Source organism: Haemorhous mexicanus, chromosome 16 (genome assembly GCF_027477595.1).
Source record: "Haemorhous mexicanus isolate bHaeMex1 chromosome 16, bHaeMex1.pri, whole genome shotgun sequence".
NCBI lineage: Eukaryota > Metazoa > Chordata > Aves > Passeriformes > Fringillidae > Haemorhous > Haemorhous mexicanus.
The window spans coordinates 8,298,381-8,317,112 of NC_082356.1; the positions used below are offsets into that span (position 1 = coordinate 8,298,381).

Below are 18,732 nucleotides of genomic sequence, written 5' to 3' on the forward strand. Positions count from 1 at the left end.
GGTGGGGGGTGGCTGCCCGAAGCCTCGCTGTGCTCCTCCACCCATCTATCTCTCAGGGGCCTTCACCTCCCTTCTCTGTCCCAGGCCCGGCCTGGCGGCCTACCTCCTCTGGCCGCATGGCTCCCCTCCCCCAGTTCTCATCCCTTCCGAACATCTTCTGAATCTCCCCAACAATTCTTCTAATACTACATCCTCCCAGCCTTCTCAACTTTCCTAGTTTCTTCCGAATGCCATCCCACGATCTAACAACAAAGTGCATTTTCAAAAAGGACTGGCCTGCTGGGCTGTCTGGATCCAGCCCTGAGTACATTTGCATATTTCTCCTTAGTCTCTCTAGCCATTCTGTAGGAGTCTCATCTTTCTTCTGCCTTTCATTTATGGCTTTGTTAATATTCTTTCCTCTCGGAACTGCCTCTCTAACTCCTTGAATTATTATTGTTCTTAGCTCCTGCATATGAGTTCTATGTGCCGGATCTTGGTGATTCCAGTTGGGATTTTGTAGAGGCCATTTTGTATCTGCCTGCGGACTCTGAGCATGTTGTGTATCCCAAATGCGCATGCCTGCCCGCCGAATCATATTCTTCTCTTCTATAGTGAAAAGAATACCTAAGATTGCTTGTAACTCTTCCCAGGTATAAGTATTAGGGCCCAAAAACTGATCTAATCTTTCTGCAACTCCAAGGGGGTCTCCCAACAGTTTCCCCATTTCCCTCTTAAATTCCCTTACATCCCCTAAGTTAAGAGGAACAGAGATGAAGCCTATTCCCGATTGTGCTCCTCCCATAGGTATTTCCCTTAAAGGATAGAGATTTAGGTGTCTTGTTTCACTCCTTGTTCTTGGCCCTCCTTGTTCTAAGACCCCTGGGTTCTCCTCTCGGAAAGGAAGGGGATCCTCCTCTAATCCTTCTGCCTGATCTTGTGCAGGGGGTGCGTTGGGAACTTGCGGGAGTACATATGGGGGTGGAATGCATGGAATGTCCTCCTCCCTCTTATTCCGTTTTCTGGGCTCTGAGTTTCCAATTTTCCCTTTTAAAGTAAATAAACGTACTTCACTACCAGTTTCTCCAACCAAACTTTTGCATAATCACTCTCCTCCTGATTAAAGGGAGTCTTGTCGTTAACCCACACATTCAAAAATTGTCTCACCCAATCTTCGGCTGAACCAAATATAGGCCAGTAAACACCTTTTGAAATTTGTCATCCTCCCCATATTTCTACACAATAGTGAATCATCTTTACTTTGTCTTTATCCCCTGTGCTAGGATAATGTTTCCAATTGTCTAACATACATCCCAGTGAACTATCTTTTTGGCACTGGGGTAACCTTATCTAACATACATCCCAGTGGACTATATCTCAGCACTGGGGGTAACCTCACAGGCACAGAGAGCTTGCTCTTCCCCTGTCCCGTCTTCTGGAGTGCACTCAGACGCTGGTGTTTGCAAATTCACTCGCTTCCCCTGGTTCGTGGCCCACGTCCTCGCGGACAATGGGAACCGCACTACTGAGGGTCCGCACTCACTTGGGGAGTCCGAGCTGCCAGCTCCCCTCTCACGCACAACACCACTCGCAACACTCCAGGATACCCGGCCCCGACCGAACGGATCCCCTGCACAGATACTCACGCGTCCTGCGTCTTCGTCCAGACCTTCGTGCACAAAGTTTAGAGGGCCAACCGGTTTCCTTTGCTTACTGCCTTGAATTTCGGTTCGTCGGTGGGAGTGGGGCAGAGTTCGGAACTACCGAGGCCACCAGAACCAGTGGTGGGGCGCCTCCTCGGCAGGTCGGTTCTACCGAAGCAATCCCATCCGAGTCACAGCACCAAATTGTTATGAATTGAAGCAAACTCCAATAAGCTTAGTCCAATTGGAATTTATTAATTACAGCAAGCAAGGCATAAGCAAAATCAGCGCTGGGCGACAGGGGAGCCTCCGCTCGCCAAGGACTGCCGCACCCACTGTTCGATACAGTCTTTTATACTGTATCTCTTCTCGTTGGGGATGTGTCCAGAAAGTACTCTGCGCATGTGTCTTCTTGGTGCTAAGGGGTCCTCCTCTGCTGGGAGTCGTCTGATGAAGGCTGCTAGTCTTCCTCGGTCGTCCTCTGGTTGACTTCTCCTTATTTAGTGGTCATGCCTAAAATTCTAGAACTTATGGTTTATTGAGCAAGCATTTATTAAACAAGAATATTTTAAGCAAGCATTTATTAAGCAAGAATATACTTGTGATTGTATGCGGTTTTGGTTACACGTGGTTTTAGGTCTAAGTATTTTATTCCCTCTATCTTTAGCTCTTTAGTGAACAGGACATGAACAAAACGCACCAGGTTCCACCACAGCACCATGAGGTTCCATAGTGCCACCATGGTCCCTTTTGATTCCACAAGGCCTTGGTGGGCCGCCATGGCCCCTTGGTTCTGTGAGGTACTGTACTGTCAACAATGATCTCCTTGGTTCTGCAGTGTCACAATGGACCCTCGGTTCCATAAGGTCCCTGGCCTCCCATAGCCCATCACAGCCCCTCATGGCCTCTCATTGCCCCTCATGGCCTGTCATGTCTCCTCACAGCTTCTCAGGACCCCACAAGGCTCCTCACAGCCCCTCACAGCCCCTCACAGCCCCTCACAGCCCCTCAGGGCCCCTCTCAGCCCATCACAGCCCCTCAGGGCCCCAGGCCCAGGGCTCCTCCCAAAGGAGAAGGGGTCGGGCCCTGCTTGTTCTCCTTTCATTTCAGTCCCTTCACAGCCACGAGTGCAGAAAGGCTGAAATGGAGCCTTTCCCCAGCATTTCCCTCGGGGTTAATTGCGGGCTGAAGCTCTGTGCTGGCGCTGGCCCGAGCGCCACCATCCGTGCAGCCGCCAGGCTTTGCTGTCCCCCCGTGTCTGTTCCCTGTCCCCGAGTCCCGCCCGGCTCTGGCAGCAGCAGCAGCCGCAGCGCAGGGGGCGCGGGCCCGGCCCAGCCGGGGCTCCCAAGCAGGAGCAGCAGCAGCGCCGGCCCCTTCCCGCCTGCTCCTGCCTCAGCTTCTAAGGGCTTTTTCCAGCTGAATTCGGGACTAGAGCAACAAGCACCCACACACAGCCCTGACTCCTCAGGGCCCACCTGTGCTGCCCTGAGCCAGCCCTCAGAGGAAGAAAGGATCAGGTTCCAGCGCTGTTTTCAGCTCTGTTTGACTCACCCTGAGGTGCCAGCAGAAGACTGCTGGTGCCTTTGCCTTGGGAATTGGAGATCATGGCTTCTCTTGGCCCTCTTCTGCTTGCCACCTGAATTTTATCCATAAAACTGCAGGTGCCTCCTTCAGGTGGTGCTACCTACAGTGCTTTCATGACAGTGAAGTCAGTATTTTTGTCACGGGCATAAAGATCAGCAGACATTGGAATGCCCACCAGCCCCTGAGCACTAAGGCGAGGGGAATTAAAGCCACACAGGCCACATTGGCAGCGCTCAAACACAGCTGTGTTGCTGGCACTGTTGAAATAGAATGAACTGACAGAGGCCATCAGAGAAATTGCCTCTGCAGTGTGGAATTAAATTAGAAAATCCACCAGGAAAAACAGAAACCAGAACTTCTCGACTTGCTTCATTTCTCTTTCCCAGCAGCAGGAAACGCAGATGCCCAGAGGTATTTTGCACTGCTGAGCCCAGTTTGAGCCCAGGCTCTGCCCAGCCCCAGCAGGAACCTGAGCCCAGCCCAGGGAGCTCAGCGCACGCGGGGCCAGGCCCAGAGCCCCGGGCACGGCCGCCCATTGCGGGGCAGCAGCGCAGACAGAATGTCCTGCGGCCCAAACCTCCTGCTCCTGCCACACAGCGCCAGCCTTCTCCCCCTCCTCCTCCTCCTCTCCCAGCACGACACAAATTCCAGCTCAGAGGAGGCTTCCCCAGAGAGGGCTCCGGCTCCTGTTCCAGCCTGAGTGTCCCTGCAGAGGAACAGGGCATCTTTCAGGCAGTTCCACAAGCTCCGGCTTCTCCCTTCATGGAGAGTCTGGGATGCAAATGGCCTTGCTAAGAAAGCCAAAACCCAAGGGAATGGAATAGTAGTTATTAGAAAAAAAATCACCCTTCTTTCAGGCAAGGTTCACCAAGTCATTCCCTGCATTTCTCCTTTTCAGATTCTTTCAGTCAGCTGCTCTGAGAGGTTCAGCTTGTTCTAGTGCCTACCACAAACTGATTATGCTCTTGATTTATGCACCAAGGCACCAGATGTGAAATTATCTACACTGAACTCAGAAACAAACTCCCTCTGTCAGAGCATTTCACGTTCCAGATAATTTTCAAGATGTCCATTGGCAGGTTGGAATGATTATCACCCAACTCTCTACTTGTGGCTGCAGGCTCTGGAGATTCTTTCTCTGCATTCAGCCAGGCTTGTATTCCCTAACAATTCCTGGTACCTCCTCATGTTTTCTTAGCCTAGAACAGTAACAATAAAAACCTTACCCACAGCACAACTCTCCAGTCCACCAGGAAAAGAAAGGACAAGTTGTCAAGTTCTCAAAACCTTTGTCCTTCTTTCCTGCAAGAGTCCTGCTGCACGCACAGTGTGGAAAGCCAAGGGAAGCTGCAGGTGGTGGCACAGCTTGTGACAGGAGCTCGACCTTGTTCTCCAGGAAAGGTTCTTGAGAAGAGCAGACAGGACTGTGGAAAACATCCCTGGAAAACTGAAACAGCTTTCCAGAAGTGCAATGAAAATGGAAACAATCTGAAATGCTTTCCTCTATTTATTTCTCTGCTTCCTTTTTCCATCTTGCACTACTTCTCCATGCCACTAATTTCAAATGCATCTCACCTCTAAGATCGATGACTTAGAGTTTTAGACAGTATAAAATACCATGAGCTGTTGGAACCCTGGATGCTGAGAATTGTAAACTTCCTGTGCTTAAAGGCAAAGACGCACAAGAGAACACTGCACTTGACCTGAGGCTGTGGAGAAGGCTTCAAAAATTGACTGGTAGTACTGGGATTACAGGTGTGTAGTTGGTTAGAAATGTGTAATATCACAGGGTTGAAAACTTAAGACTTTGGGGTTTTAGAATACAGAAATAAATATGAAGCAAGATGGAGGTTTTAGGCTGGAGGCAAGTTGTTCTTCTTCACCTTCTTCTTCCTTCTTCAAGTGTTTGGGTGATGTTTTGCAATTGGACAGAAAAGTCTGCATTGTGGGCTTCGAGGGATCAGTTATTGAGTTAAAAGGGAAAATAATCTAGATATCATTTCTTAATTGGATAGTTGAGTCTTAAAAGACCTTGTAACAAGAGATAGTTAGCCATTTTGTGCCTTGCTAATGAAAAGCTGCTGAACTCATGGTTATGAGGCCATTTCACCGATAAGAAATAATAAACACCTGAGTCCAAACATGAACTACCATCTCAAGTGCCTTCAATCCCAACCATGAGAAATGGATAATGAGCTACACAGTTTGCCTTCCCCTGTTTTTGTTGGAAAGCAACGCTGGAGCCATAAGTGCAGTGCTTGGGTCAGGCACGAATCCTGCAGCCAGGGAATGTGCCCCGCCAGTGTGAGACCCTCAGCAGGGACAATGCTCAGCAGCATTGCTGTGCTCGGTCTCCATAGAGCCATGCCAGGACCAGCGGCTGAGCTCAGGAGCCAACACAGCCCCTGCCCTGCTCCAGAGCCCCTTGGCAGGGTGGGCTCCTGCCCTGGCTCTGTGTGCCGGGAGCCGGCAGCGCTGGGTGCAGGGAGCCCAGGGAGGGCACAGAAACGCTGGGTGAGAAATGCTGGGGGACAGCGAGATGGGCACAGGAGCAGCACACACAGGGGGCACAGCCTGCAGGAGAGATGGCCAAGGGGAGAAACCAACAGACTTCTCAGAAGGGTGGAGAACAAACCTTTAGTTGCAAACTTCAGAGAATGAGGTACTTGGGAAATCTTAAATCAACATTGAATGACATTAAAGCACTTGACAAAGCCCTGACTTAGCAAACTCTAACCTGTCCAACTTCAAGTTATCCAGATTTCGAGGAGGTCAGGAGAAGAGAGAGAGGGAGAGAGAGACCCACAGACAGTCTTGGATTTCAGCTGCTGTGAGCTTCAGGGCCACGGGATGTGTCAGTGTCACACCCGTGTTACAGCCTGACCTGCTCTGGTCCTTCTCACAGGTGGGGTTTTTGGGGTGCCAGGGGCTTGGCAGCCACTTTGGGGCTGGGTCAGAGGCTGCAGTGGCTGGGGCAGGACAGTGACCACCCCACCTATGCAGAACTCTCCCTGCCCCCACACACACACTGCAGGTATCTGAGACTGTTCATCCTTTCTCTGCTCTCCAGCATCAAGGCAAGGGACTCTGGTTACAGCTCTGAGCTCGTGCCAATGGCAACCACCCCGGCAATGGGGATCCAGGGAGCTGCTCTCAGGAAACCCCCAAGAGCTGGGCAGTGCCCCAAAACCGCCTCAGAAATGTGAGATACCCCAAAATCTCTTCAGGAACGTGGATTATTGAAAAGCTCACTCAGTAATGGGCTCCCCCTCCCTTCATCATCCCCAAACTTCAGCTGTCTCATTCCAGACCCCAGCCCACCTCCCCAGTCCCAACCCCAACCCATCCCACCACTCCTGGACTACATGACCCCCATCCCAAGCCATATTTCCCCCATTTCAAACCTTCCAAACCCCATCCCACCCATCCTGCCCCACACAATGCCCATCTCACCCCTCCAGATTTGAAGCCCACTTTGCCCAATCCCCTTCCAACCCCATTCCACACCAAGGGGCGGTGGAATCAAGGAATTTTGGGGAGAGAGTGGCATTGAAGTGACAGATCGAACCCTCTTGTCTCTTTGAGTGCCAAGAAGGGAGACAAGTACACCAAATACCCCCAAAACCCCCAAGTTCTCCCAATTATCTCCCTGAAACCCAGATTCCCCTGAAACACAAGTAAAAAGTGAGGCTTTTGAAGCCTTTGATGAATTTATTGATTTTTACCCAATTTTCTCTGCTTTAAAGAGATGAAGATGAATCCAAAGAAAATTAGGGCCAAAACAAAAGAATAACCAGCCCAGTGTCTTCCCAAAATGGATCACAGGGAATGTGGGTCACCAGGGCTCTGACCAATGTGGGGCCTCCCATGGCGGATGAAGTTGGGGCAGTGCACAAAGCTCTTCCTGCAGCTGGGGCAGTGGCAGGGCTTCCCTTACCAGTGCCTCTGTTGGTGTTTGGTCAAGTTAGAGCTCCAGCTGAAGCTCTTCCCACACTGGGGACACTCGTAGGGCCTCTCCCGGGTGTGGATGTGCCGGTGGGTGATGAGGGTGGAGTTGCGGTTGAAGCCCTTCCCACAGTCAGGGCAGAGGAAGGGCCTCTCATCCGTGTGGATCTGCTGGTGCTTGAGGAGATGGGAGCTGGTCTGAAACCTCTTCCCACACTGGGGACACTCGTAGGGCCTCTCCCCAGTGTGGGTCATTTCATGGATGATCAGTTGGGAGCACCAACTGAAGGTCATCCCACATTCCCCACATTTGTATGGCCTTTCCCCAGTGTGGCTCCTCTGGTGGCAGATCAAGTGGGAATGCTGGCTGAAGCTCTTCCCACATTCCCCACACTCATAGGGCCGTTCCCTGGTGTGGATCCTCTGGTGGCGGATCAGGTTGGAGCTCCAGCTGAAGCTCATCCCACATTCCCCACACTCATAGGGCCTCTCCCCAGTGTGGATGCACTGGTGGCTGACAAGGTGGGAGTTTTGCTTGAAGCCCTTCCTGCAGTTGGGGCAGCAGAAAGGCCTCTCCTCTGTGTGAATCCGCTGGTGCTTGAAGAGATGGGAGCTGCTCCGAAACCTCTTCTGACACTCCCCACACTTGTAGGGCCTCTCCCCAGTGTGGATGCGTTGGTGGATGACGAGTTCTGAGCTGTACCTGAAGCCCTTCCCACATTCCCCACACTCGTAGGGCCATTCCCCAGTGTGGATCCTCTGGTGGCTGATCAGGTCAGAACTCTGCCTGAAGCTCTTCCCACATTCCAAGCACTTGTAGGGCTTCTCTCCATCATGAAGCAGCTCATGGACCACCAGCTTTGAGCTCTGGCTGAAGCTCTGCCCACTTTCCTGGCTCAGGGTGGGTCTTTCCTCCTCAGAGCACCCTGGGCTGGGTTTGCAGCCCCTCCTCCTGCAGGATCCCCAGGGCTTTTCTTCCCCGTTGGTTTCCCGTGCCCTGGAGCCGCTCAACACAGCCTCTTCCACGAGGTTCTGCTGTGGGGATTTGTCCTCCCTGGTCTCCATCCTCAGCTCCTTCCCTGGGGGAGGAAGGACAAGGAGAGAATGGGACTTGCCTGTGTGCCAGAGGGAAGGGGAAGGAGATCCCCCCACTGCTTCCCCAGCAGGACGGCATTGGCAGCAGGGTTGTCCTTCAGCCAGGGGCCATGCTGGGCTGGGAGATGAAGCAGGAAAGAGGGGGAAAGGGGCACTGACTTCCTCCTCACCTGCCTGGGTGTCTTGAGGCATCATCTTCTTCCTCAAAGCCTCTTCCTCCTCCATGTGGCCAAGGTTTGGGAATGGGAAATCCTGGTTTGGGGAAAAACAAGGAATGAGCACCTTGAGTTTGAAGGTCCCTCTGCCCAAGTCCATCTCTACAAATCACCAGCCATCTGGGGTCCATAAAACCCTCCCAAACAACAAGACTCATCCCTGAAAATGCCTCCCAGGAGTTCCCTGTCTCTGGTCTGCCCCCTTTGGTGTTTGGGGTTCCCCCCTGTCCCAGCTGTTTGGGGTCACACTTGTATTGGGGGTCCCCCCTCTACTTGGTCCCTGCCCTCCTCAGGCGGCTGGGAGTCCCAGGAATCCTAAAAGTTTCCCCTTTTCGCTCTCCCCACTTAGGGATGCTGGGGGTCTTGCAGTCCCGGGCCCCCTTCTCCCCTCACTCTCTGCTCTGGGCTGCAGGGGCTCCAAGGAGTCCCCCCTGCCCCTCTCCAGGCTCTTGAGGGTCCCGCCAATGGCGGCGCTCCCCCCTCTCTGGGCTCCCCACTTTGGGCTCCTGGGGGACACAGGGCTCCCCGAGGGCCATCCGCGGCTCGGCTTTAAAGCCCTGCCAGCTCCAAACATCCCCCCAAAAAAACCCCAAACCCAGGCACCCCCGGGATATTTCGGCCGAGCTCCCCCTCCCTGGGCACCTGCGGAATGGGGGGCGATGCTCCCGGGCTGCTGTGAATTCAGGCAGCGCTGGAGCCACGTGGGTCCCCGTCCCCTCCTCCCGCTGCTTCCTGCTGTCGCTCTGCCTCTTCCTCCATCCCTCCCTCCTCCTCCTCCTCCTCCTCCCCTGCTGCCGGAGCCCTCGCGTGTCCGAACGCAGAGAGGGCTGGGGGGATGCCAGGACTGGGAGTGACTGGGCTCTACTGGGATCATGCTGGGAGCAGCTCCTGGGTGACTGAGTTCTACTGGGATCATACTGGGATCATACTGGGAGTGAGTGGGTGCAGCGCGATGGCTCCAGCGCTGGGGCTGGAGGCGCTCCTTGGGGGCCAGGGGGGAGTGGGACCACCGGCACCGGGACCCTGAACCGCCACTGCAGGCACTGGCACCCTCCTGCTCCCCTTATCCTGCACAGGGGCCTCCTTGAATTCCTCCATTACTGGACGTCAGGACCCCCTGCTCCCTGCATCCCATGGCTCCCAGCCCCCAGACTTGCCTTGTGCCTGACCCTGGGACACCCTGGAATGCCTTGGACCCCCATTCCTGCCTTTCCCAGCCCCCAGCCCCACCTTTGTGAAAAACCAGAGACCCCCCTGAACTCCCCCTTCCCGAACATCCCGGGTATCCCCACCCTGGTACCCCCTTTTTGGGAAACCCTGAGCCCCCTTGAGCCCCATTTCCTGGGCTCAAAGACCCCCTGGAATTCCCTTCTACCTCTGCACGTCCCTGCATCCCCATTTCCGTGACCCTGAGACGCCCCTGCACCCCTTTATCTGGAACAACTCAACCTTTTCCCAGCGCCCGCCTCTCCCAGCCCCCAGCCCCACCCTTTTCCCTGACCTGGGACCCCTGGGCCACCATTCCTGCATTTCCCAGCCCCCAGCCCCTCCTTTCCACACACTGAGGAGCCCTGGCACCCCCTTTCCTGGGCACAGGATTCTCTGGACACCCCATCCCAGCTCTCCCAGTGCCTGCACCCCCTTTCCTTGGCTCTGAGCCCCTGAACCTCCTTCTCAGCTCTGCCAGCCCTTCAAGTCCCCCCTTTCCTTGGCCTGTTGACCCCCCTGGATCTTCAAACTCTCACTTTCAGCCCCCCCAGCTCCCCCAGATCTCGGTGTCCCCCCAGTTCTGCACTCCCTGCAGTGTCTGGAAGTGGCGCTGTCGGAGCCCGGCCAGGGGGTCCCCCAGTCCTTGATTGTGGGGGACGTGGACGGGACCCCCAGGGAGCGCTGGGGCAGCGAGCGGGGCCGGATGGAGCCGCAGAGAGCGGGGATGGAGGGGGGAGTTGAGCTGGGATATCGGGATAGCCAGGGCCGGGATATCGGGATAGCCAGGGCCGGGATATCGGGATAGCCAGAGCCGGGATATTGGGGTAGCCAGGGCCGGGATATCGGGATAGCCAGAGCCGGGATATTGGGGTAGCCAGGGCTGGGATATCGGGATATCCAGAGCCGGGATATTGGGGTAGCCAGGGCTGGGATGTCGGGATATCCAGCCCCGGCCCAAGGACAGGACCCGGCCCGTGGCCGACAGTGCCCTGGAGATGGGGCCGGTACAACCAGAACGGGGGGGACTGGGGGGAGCCGGGGGCTGGGCTGGGATCTGTGGGAATGGAGAACTCTGAGGGGCTGGGATGGGATCTCTGGGGATGGGGAGGATCTGTGGGGCTGGAATGGGAATCCAGGGAGCTCCAAGGGGCTCCCTGGCCCTGGGACACGACTCCCTGGGTCTGTTCTCTCCTGGTTCCCAGGTCTCCACACGCTGCAGGTGGTTTCCAGCTGTGCCCTCCTGTCCCACGGAATGTCCATGGATCCCATGGGTGTGGCTACAAGGGGTGGGATTTCATCTCCTTCCAGCTGGGACCTGGGAACATGGAGGGTCCGACGGTGCCACCTGGATCAGCCAGAGGTGCTGGGAATCCAAAGGGATCATGGTGGAGCAGATGAAGCATTACCTGGGACACACCTCTGTAGAAGAGCTCCCAAAACACATCAGACATGGTCGGGAGGCTGTGGAGCACAAAAGTGGGTGTGGGAGGAGGAGGGGAGTTCCTGTGGGAGTGTGGGATTGAGGAATGGGAGACTTGGGAATGCAGGAATTCCCATGGAATTTCCATGGCCAGATGTCACTCTCTTCCCAGTCAGGTGAGAATTCCATGGATGGATCTTCCCCTAAGCCTTGCCATGGGAATTCCATGGGGAAATTATTTGAATTGATGACCAGTGCAATGCCAGCAGTGCAATGAGACGTAATCCCTGCTGGGATTCCATGGGACAATTCCTTTTCCTTTTCTTTTCCTCAAACTTTTTCTTGAAATTTCCTTTCCTTGAATTTTCCTTTCCTTTCACTGAAAATTATTTTCCTTGAAGTTTCTCCTCTCCCTCTCCCTCTCCCTCTCCCTTTCCCTTTCCCTTTTCATTTCCCTTCCCCCTCCTTTCCTTTCCCCTTTCTTTTTTGCCTTCCCTTCCTTCCCAACACTTCCCTTCCCAATGTGTCAGTAGTAGTAGAGGTAATTGACTGAAGGAGGCGTGGAATGACATGGAATTTTTTTCCCCTTCTTTTCAAAATAATACATACTGCATAAAATAGTTAAGTATCTTACTCTGCTGCCAGGTTGGTATGCTCTAATTTCATCCACTGACAGTCTGCTTTTCCTTTCCAACTTGAAAGATCATTTCCTTTTTTATGTCTTTCAGGACATGATTGAGACTGGTAGAACAATGAAAGCTCTGCTTTCCAAAATAAAAGACAAGAAGCCAAGGATGATACAAGGTAGATCCTTGTGAGGTACAAGGATAAAGCCACTAACTAACATCTTCAAATCATTTGGGTCAATAGGCAGTGTATGCTGACAGGTGCTTGTTTGGCTTGAAGTTTGGAGTGGGAGGAAGCAAATGCAGGAAGTAATCCTTATCCAGCTGCTGAAAAATTAACTGTTTCTTCAGCTGGGAAATGAACCTGGGCACTACCATCTTCACTGCTCAGATAATTATAAAAAGCTTTTATGGCTCTTGCCATGCAGTCATCAAGTCTGATGGGTTCCCTGTTTCTTACTTTATGTTTGAAGGAAATTCAGCTCTTTCCATAGCTTTTCTAACACCACCTCAGTTGCCTCCATACTAGAATGACAACACTCAGAATATTTCTTCATACTGTCAACCATAGAGGTTTTCAGAATCTGAGAGTCTGTCAGCCCTGGGAAGATGACTTCAAGTAGCATTCTAGATCTGCTTTTAGTAGATCTCAAAAGAAATTGTGTGGAATATCCCTGTGTCTGTCAAGTAACCACAATGCTCTATAAAAACAGTTGCTTTAAGCATCAGTTATTCAGACAGTCTTTCTAGTGACTGTTCAGGAGGTTCTCAGGTTCTTCTGAAGTGCACAGGAAAAGCAAGAATAGATATGATTTTGCAAAAGAAATTGTCCTTTTCTCCCTCCCCCCAGTAAAATCGTTACCAGCCACTTGGACATGCTTCCCCCTCTGTGCTATTCTAGTGTGCATTGCTGCATGGAAGGGCAAAGATCTGAGACACAGGATTGAAGGGAACTGAATACAAAGTCGAGCCACTTGGACAGAAAGATCAGAGCCTTTGCTTCTCCCTCCACTCCAAGGCTGAACCCTCCTTCTTTCTGTGCAATCATCTCACTGTTTTAATTGAAGTGCATGATTTTAGACACTTATGGGAAGTGTCGAGAGCCTGGGTTCCCCCCCGGCCGCGCCTTCCTTGTGCAGGAGCAGCCCGGAGCTGGGGCCGAGGCCCCGGCGATATCGAGCGCTGCCGCTGTGGCCCGTCACGTTCCGGGCCGCGGAGCGGATTCCTCCCCCTCCGGCCGGGGACCGAGGGGTCACCAGGGCTGGAAGAAGCGGGGACCGAGGCCCGCCCGGCGTCACCGCCCCCGGCCCGGCCCCGACAATCGGGTGCTGCGGTTGCCGGGGAACCGCGGGCGCGGCCACAGCGGCTGTGACGGCGCCGCCGCCTCAGTTGCCGCAGAGCGCGCTCCGGGCTGGTTGTTCGCAGCCTGGGCTCCTGCAACGGCTGCACTCAGCGATTCGCTCGGGGACTTTTTCACAGAGATTGTCTCTGCCAGCGAGCCCTGGACTCGCAGGGCATTGGTCTCTGCCAGCGAGGAGTCCTCAATTTCATTTGAAGGTAAAGATTGATTGTGCTTTTTGGTTTTGTCCCATCTGTGCTCTGAAAGAGAATTCCAAAGGGAAACAGAGGATGGGATAATGTGCAGCCGAATAGATGAATGATATCTGGTCTACTGATGGTGCTTTTTCTTCAGTGAAGAAATGCACAATTTCCTAAATGTACTAGTCTATAGACTTTTTTTTTTCATATAGTGATGACTTAAACTGCTTAAAGGTGAATGAGTTCTGCTCAGGTTTCAGTGGGTTGTTATGGTCTGGTTCTTAAAATTATTAGGGAGATGGCCCTGAATTAAGGTGCAAACAGGACCATATGCCAAAGTCAATTGTCTGGATTTGATGTAACAGCAAATGTGAGGAAGAGAGAGAGAAAGAGAGAAGGGAGTTGGGGAGGGGGAGAGAAAGAGAGTGACTGATTAAACAGAAAGTAGAAAGTGTCACCATTGCATGGATCTCACTGGCATACCATGAAATCCTCTTCTGGTCTTCTCTGTGGTGAGGTGTCACAAAACATGAGACTCCAATGGATTCATGCAGATTTGGGCAAGGTGGGACTGCCCAGGTTCCTGCCTGGGCTGGGGCAAGTTGGACTCTGTCTCTTGCTTCTTTCAAATAAGATAAAATCTTTAGCACCAGTATATCCTTTTGAGCCTGCTGTGAATTGGGTTGTGGATTTTCAGATCTGTTGTGTTCCTTTGCATGCCATGCAGTCACCTGGTGCAAGGCCTCAGGAATGGCTCTGGGGGCACTCTGGAGGTCTTTGATGGGTTCTGACACCCCGTCAGCTGCCCCTGATGGGAATGTCCCCTGGATGTAGCCTTCTGGGGCTGGGGGGTTTTTAGAGCTGAGCCAGTTTGTCTGAGGGAGGATGGGTGTCCACTGCCCCTTACCAGAGGCTGTGCCACACCCCCAAAATTTCCTCCTTCCCCCTGTGTTGATGGGAGGTTTGTGTGCAAAGCTGGCCTCAGCAGATGAGTCTGTAGCTATGACTTCCCCAGCCTGAAGGCAGAGAGAGCTGATTTTCAGGACAGCTGCTGGGTTTGGCTTGGTTGTGGATACATTTTTCTCAATTAGCCTTGTTTAGTTCTCCCCAGACCTGAGCTAATTTGACAATAGTGTCACCTTGATCTTGTCTCAAGTTCCCTTAGGTGGCTTAACTCCCAGTCCCAAGTTCGAATAATGAGGCATTTTCAGGGAGGGCTGGGCTACAGTGGTGGCAGCTTCTTTATTCAGTTTTGTCAAAATGGGCAAAAAGTCCTTCCTAACAAGATTTAAGCCATTAGCCATAACATTCCAGTCTCTCCCAAGTCCTGTGAAGAGCAGCTGAGAGAGCAGGTGTGCTTTAGCCTAAAGAAGAGGAGGCCCACTCCAGCTATTTTCAAGTAATACTTAAGCTACAACTTTGTTCCAACTATTATTAATGTCCAGCTTTTGAGCTCCAGGTTTCAGTACAATCCATCTTTGAATTGCACAAGGCAGCCATATAGTTCAAATAAAGTCCAACTAGAGGCCTAACAATACTAGCTACTTATGCCACTTTCAAATCATATCAAATTGTTTAGCACCAGTATATGCCTTGAATCTGCCATGGATGGGGTTGTGGATTTTCAGAGTTCCGTTGTTGCTCCTTCCAGTTTTGTTGAGGCACTGTCTCCCTCTGTGACATCATCCCTTGGAGATGGCGTCTGGATTGCCCAAGAAGACACCACCACCTCGTCTTTTGCTGAGGGAAAGGCTGAAGCCAAACACTGTGAGTGGCCACTGGGGCTGTGTTAAGGCTGGCACCTGCCCTGGTGTCCCTGCTCTCCCTGGCCCTGTTGTCCAGCAGCGCTGTGAAGCTGCAGAGCCCCTCCCCAGCCCTCTGTGCCGTGCTCCTGTTGCTGGGGGCTGTCCTGGTGCAGCAGGGAACACTGTGGGATGCTTCAGTTGTGTCTTGCCTGGCTGTGCCAGTGGAGCCAAGTGAAACCAATGTACAGCTGAAGCCCTGAGCAGGTGTTCTGTCCCTTTCCCTTGGCCACAGGAATTCCTTCTGTCAGGCTGGGCACTCACCTGTGCTGCTCTGACCATCCTGCCCTTGGCCACCAGGGCATGTGGAGGGGGGAAACCTCAAACTCTGCCCAAAGCCTTGAGAGCCATGGCTGGTCCCAGCTGGAAGAGCTTCCAAAGCAGCTGTTCTCTCCCAGCTGCTGTGTGGGCACAGATCCAGCCCTGCAGGCAGCACTGGAGCCAGGGCCACAAAGGTCCCTTGCTGTCTGGAGCTCCCTTGGCTGAAGATGCCCCTGTGCTGAGGCTCTGTCAAGGAGATCCCTCTGTTTTCTTCTGTGGAGGGCTCTGTCAGCCCAGACGGAGAAAGCAATTTAACAGGGAGAACCAAAACCTGGACACATTCCTGTGCATCTCCCTCTTGGTACAGCTTTGTTTTCTTGCATCTGTTGGACTCAGCCAGCAGCGATATCTCCTTGCTGTGAGTTCTGAGTGTTGTGCAGGGATGGAGTTCAGGCAGTTCTGAGAGCTCCTTTCCATTCTCTGGAAAGGTCGCTGCCTCAGTCCAAGGAAATGTAAGAGGAAACAAATGCCCAAAGAGCAGAAATCCCCAACCATGTCCCATCCAGTCCTGGAGAAGCCAATGGGACAGAGCCATGTGGCTGGAGTGTGTGTATTGCACTCTGTATTATTAATTTACTGATGCTAAGGATTTCAGCAGGAAACTTCCAGGGCTCCCAGGACTGTCCTAGTGGCTGTGATCACAAGTTATTCACCAGTGCCACTTGTTCAAGAAAAGCCTTTCTGAACAAGCCATCTCTGAGGCTCTAGCTGGTGTATTTTTGCCTTTCAGCTGCTTCCCTCTAAGTTCCAGAGGGAGAAGATTCCCAGCAGGAAGAAGGAGGCCAGTACTGGGGGGAGTATTCTGCCCAGAATTGGCCCATTTCCAGACAGGAGTGAGACTGGTCCAAAGGTAGCCTTTTCCTGCTCTTTTCCTTTCTGTTGAACATGAAGTTTGAAGGGGGTGTGTGCTTGTGACAGGCTTGCCTCCAGCAAAACACCTCAGTGTCCAGGTGCTGTTGTCATTGCACACTGCTGGGAGGGGTGGACTGGGAGTCCTGGTGTGCACTAAGCAACACAAATAACCTCTGCTGGAGCTGCTGGGCTGTGCTGGAGTGTAGCTGCCATTGCTAATGGGGGAAGGCTGGGGACACAAAGGCACAGCATTGCCATTTGCCATTCTCCTGCTGAGAGAGCCTCCTCTAGCTTTGGTGTGGTCACCATCAAATGCTTGGGGTCACAGGATTCCCTCCAGAGTGGCAGTGTTGGCCTTTGAAGGCCAAGGATGTGCAGGAATTACTTCAGATTTAACAAAACAAATTGTATTTCTGCTTTGGGCTGGAAGAATGTGTTGGACCCTGACGGGGTGTTAGATTTTGCAGGCCGCCAGATGTGCAGGGGACTGGCCCTGGGCAGAGGGGAATGGATGTGCTTTATCAGGATCAGTGCCTACTAAGAGGTGTGTTTAAAGCTGCTTTTCTGGCAGGACTGGCTCAGTAGAAAGCACAGTGCAAAGGGGCAGGTGACCGAGGTGGGCTGTTGAGCAGGAAATTGGCAGCAGGAGACATGGAACAAAGTGGTTAAGGATTGCCCTGGAGAGGGGTGTTGGGAACACCTCAGAGAAGGGCACAACTAAGGGCCAGTGTGCTGCAGCCATTCCCTTCAGCAGAATGTGTCTGCTGTGAAGTCCCACAGGAGACCTGCTGGTGTCCCTGCAGTGACAGCAGTTTGGGTGGAGCAGGCAGACAAAGCAGGGGAGAGTTTTCTCAAAGCAATGTCTCTGCTCCAGAAGCATTTGCTGTTGTTGTGTCATTCCAGACGTGCCTCTACCGTGGCATTAAATAAGATAGCAGTAATGACAAGACGGCAGCCATTTAAAACTCCTGGGAAAAGGAGATACCAACTCTACATTTACCCAAATTGCTGAGAAAATAACTGAACCTTATCCTCATTCAGCATTCACGTTACTTATCTTTTGATTTTCACCTCATCTGTCTTTCTGTTTTTGCCTTTTCCTCTGTTTAAAACACACTGACTTTAAGGCACAGTGAAGGGGGACAAAATCATCAAAGCAAAGGAAAACTGTTTATTAGTAACTACTCAGCTGAGCCGGGCGTGTCTCCCTCCCCCAGAGCCAAGCACACACACACCCTCCGAGAAAATGGCAATCTTAATGTGCCCTTTACACCCGGCTGGGGCGGTCCCTGTCCCCTTTACCATTGGACGGGTACTCAGGAGCTTCCATTCTCTGCTCACCACCAACTTTTCTGTCCCCTCCCCTCTCGTCCTACTTCCTTTTGGTCAGGTCTTCAACCCCATCCCTCTCACTGCCACACTCAACAAACCAACCTGAACAAATGCAAACCACAAACAACACACAGAACCAACTAATTCCATTCTTTTACTTCATGACCTTTTGGCTTTAGCCAAATATCACCTCATCTCTCACACCTCCTCTGGTCCTGTGCTCTTCTTACTGATACGTCTAAGTTCTAGAGCAAAAAAGATATTTGCAGTTGTGTGGGCCTGGGTTTCCCTGTCTCAGAGTAAAGGACATCCCAGAATTGTTTCCCATGGAGTCTCCTGTAAATTCATGGGTTTTACTTACTCCATGAGTGCTCAGTCAGTGCCCCCGAGCTCTGTGACCACACGGGCACAGGGCTGTGCTTAAGGGAAGTGCTGCCTGGCATTGTGGAGAAAGAAACCTGGAGAAATAGATGCCCAAAGAGCAGCTTGGCTTGAGCCTGCTGTGTGTGGCCCAGCAGCTCTGGATCACTCAGAGCAGAGGTGGGTGAGCCACTGTTTGCCCAGTGTGGGCTGGGCAGACGTGCTCGCCCAGAGTCTGTACTTCCCTGGGGATCAGTGGAAGATTCTCCTTCATGAACCTTCCTCCCAGCAGCTGAAGCTCTCCCTGCTCTCTCTCGCCTCTCCAGCTGCCGTCAGCTGCCCCGAAACAGAGCTGGTTTGGGGTTTCCCCACCAGAGCTGGTTTTTCAGAACTTCGTCGCTCGGGAGGTCTCTGAGATGGAGCTGTCTCTCATTAATAAGGACAAGGTAAGTGCTGGCACCCGGAGCTTTAACACTGTGCTGGAAGAGGAGAGTGCTGTCATTCCCTGGGTGTACAGCAAAGCAAGTTCTCTGCTGCAGCACATGCAGAAGAAAATGTCTCAGCACCTTGTTCTGCAAGATGCTGGAAATCTTCCTGTGCTGGGAATTGTCCCCTGATTTTGGCCCTGCATTGATGGTGTCTATCCCAAAGGAGTTTCCTTCTCTTGCAAGCTCTGCATTGACAGGAATGTTGAGGGCTGTACATTTCTTTCCTGCTGTCATGCTTTGCCTTGAGTCTGTAATGCACCCTGTGTCTCCTTGGTTTATCTTGGCTCCTGGTAGGAATCTCTGCCTCTCTCAGCCAGTTTGG

At 52.6% G+C, this 18,732-nt stretch overlaps 1 protein-coding gene and 1 pseudogene across 1 annotated transcript; one reads left to right on the forward strand and one right to left on the reverse strand.

Moving 5' to 3' along the window:
* LOC132334706 (zinc finger protein 850-like) overlaps positions 1 to 18,732 on the forward strand; it is a 1,213,125-nt pseudogene that overhangs the window by 414,681 nt on the left and 779,712 nt on the right.
* LOC132334735 (zinc finger protein 239-like) lies at positions 6,898 to 9,191 on the reverse strand. Its single transcript, XM_059860839.1, has 3 exons — positions 9,104 to 9,191; positions 8,417 to 8,498; positions 6,898 to 8,230 (listed from the first exon to the last, which is right to left on the reverse strand). The coding sequence occupies exons 2-3, from the start codon at positions 8,469 to 8,471 to the stop codon at positions 7,140 to 7,142; spliced, it is 1,146 nt and encodes a 381-aa protein (XP_059716822.1). The 5' UTR covers positions 8,472 to 8,498; positions 9,104 to 9,191; the 3' UTR covers positions 6,898 to 7,139.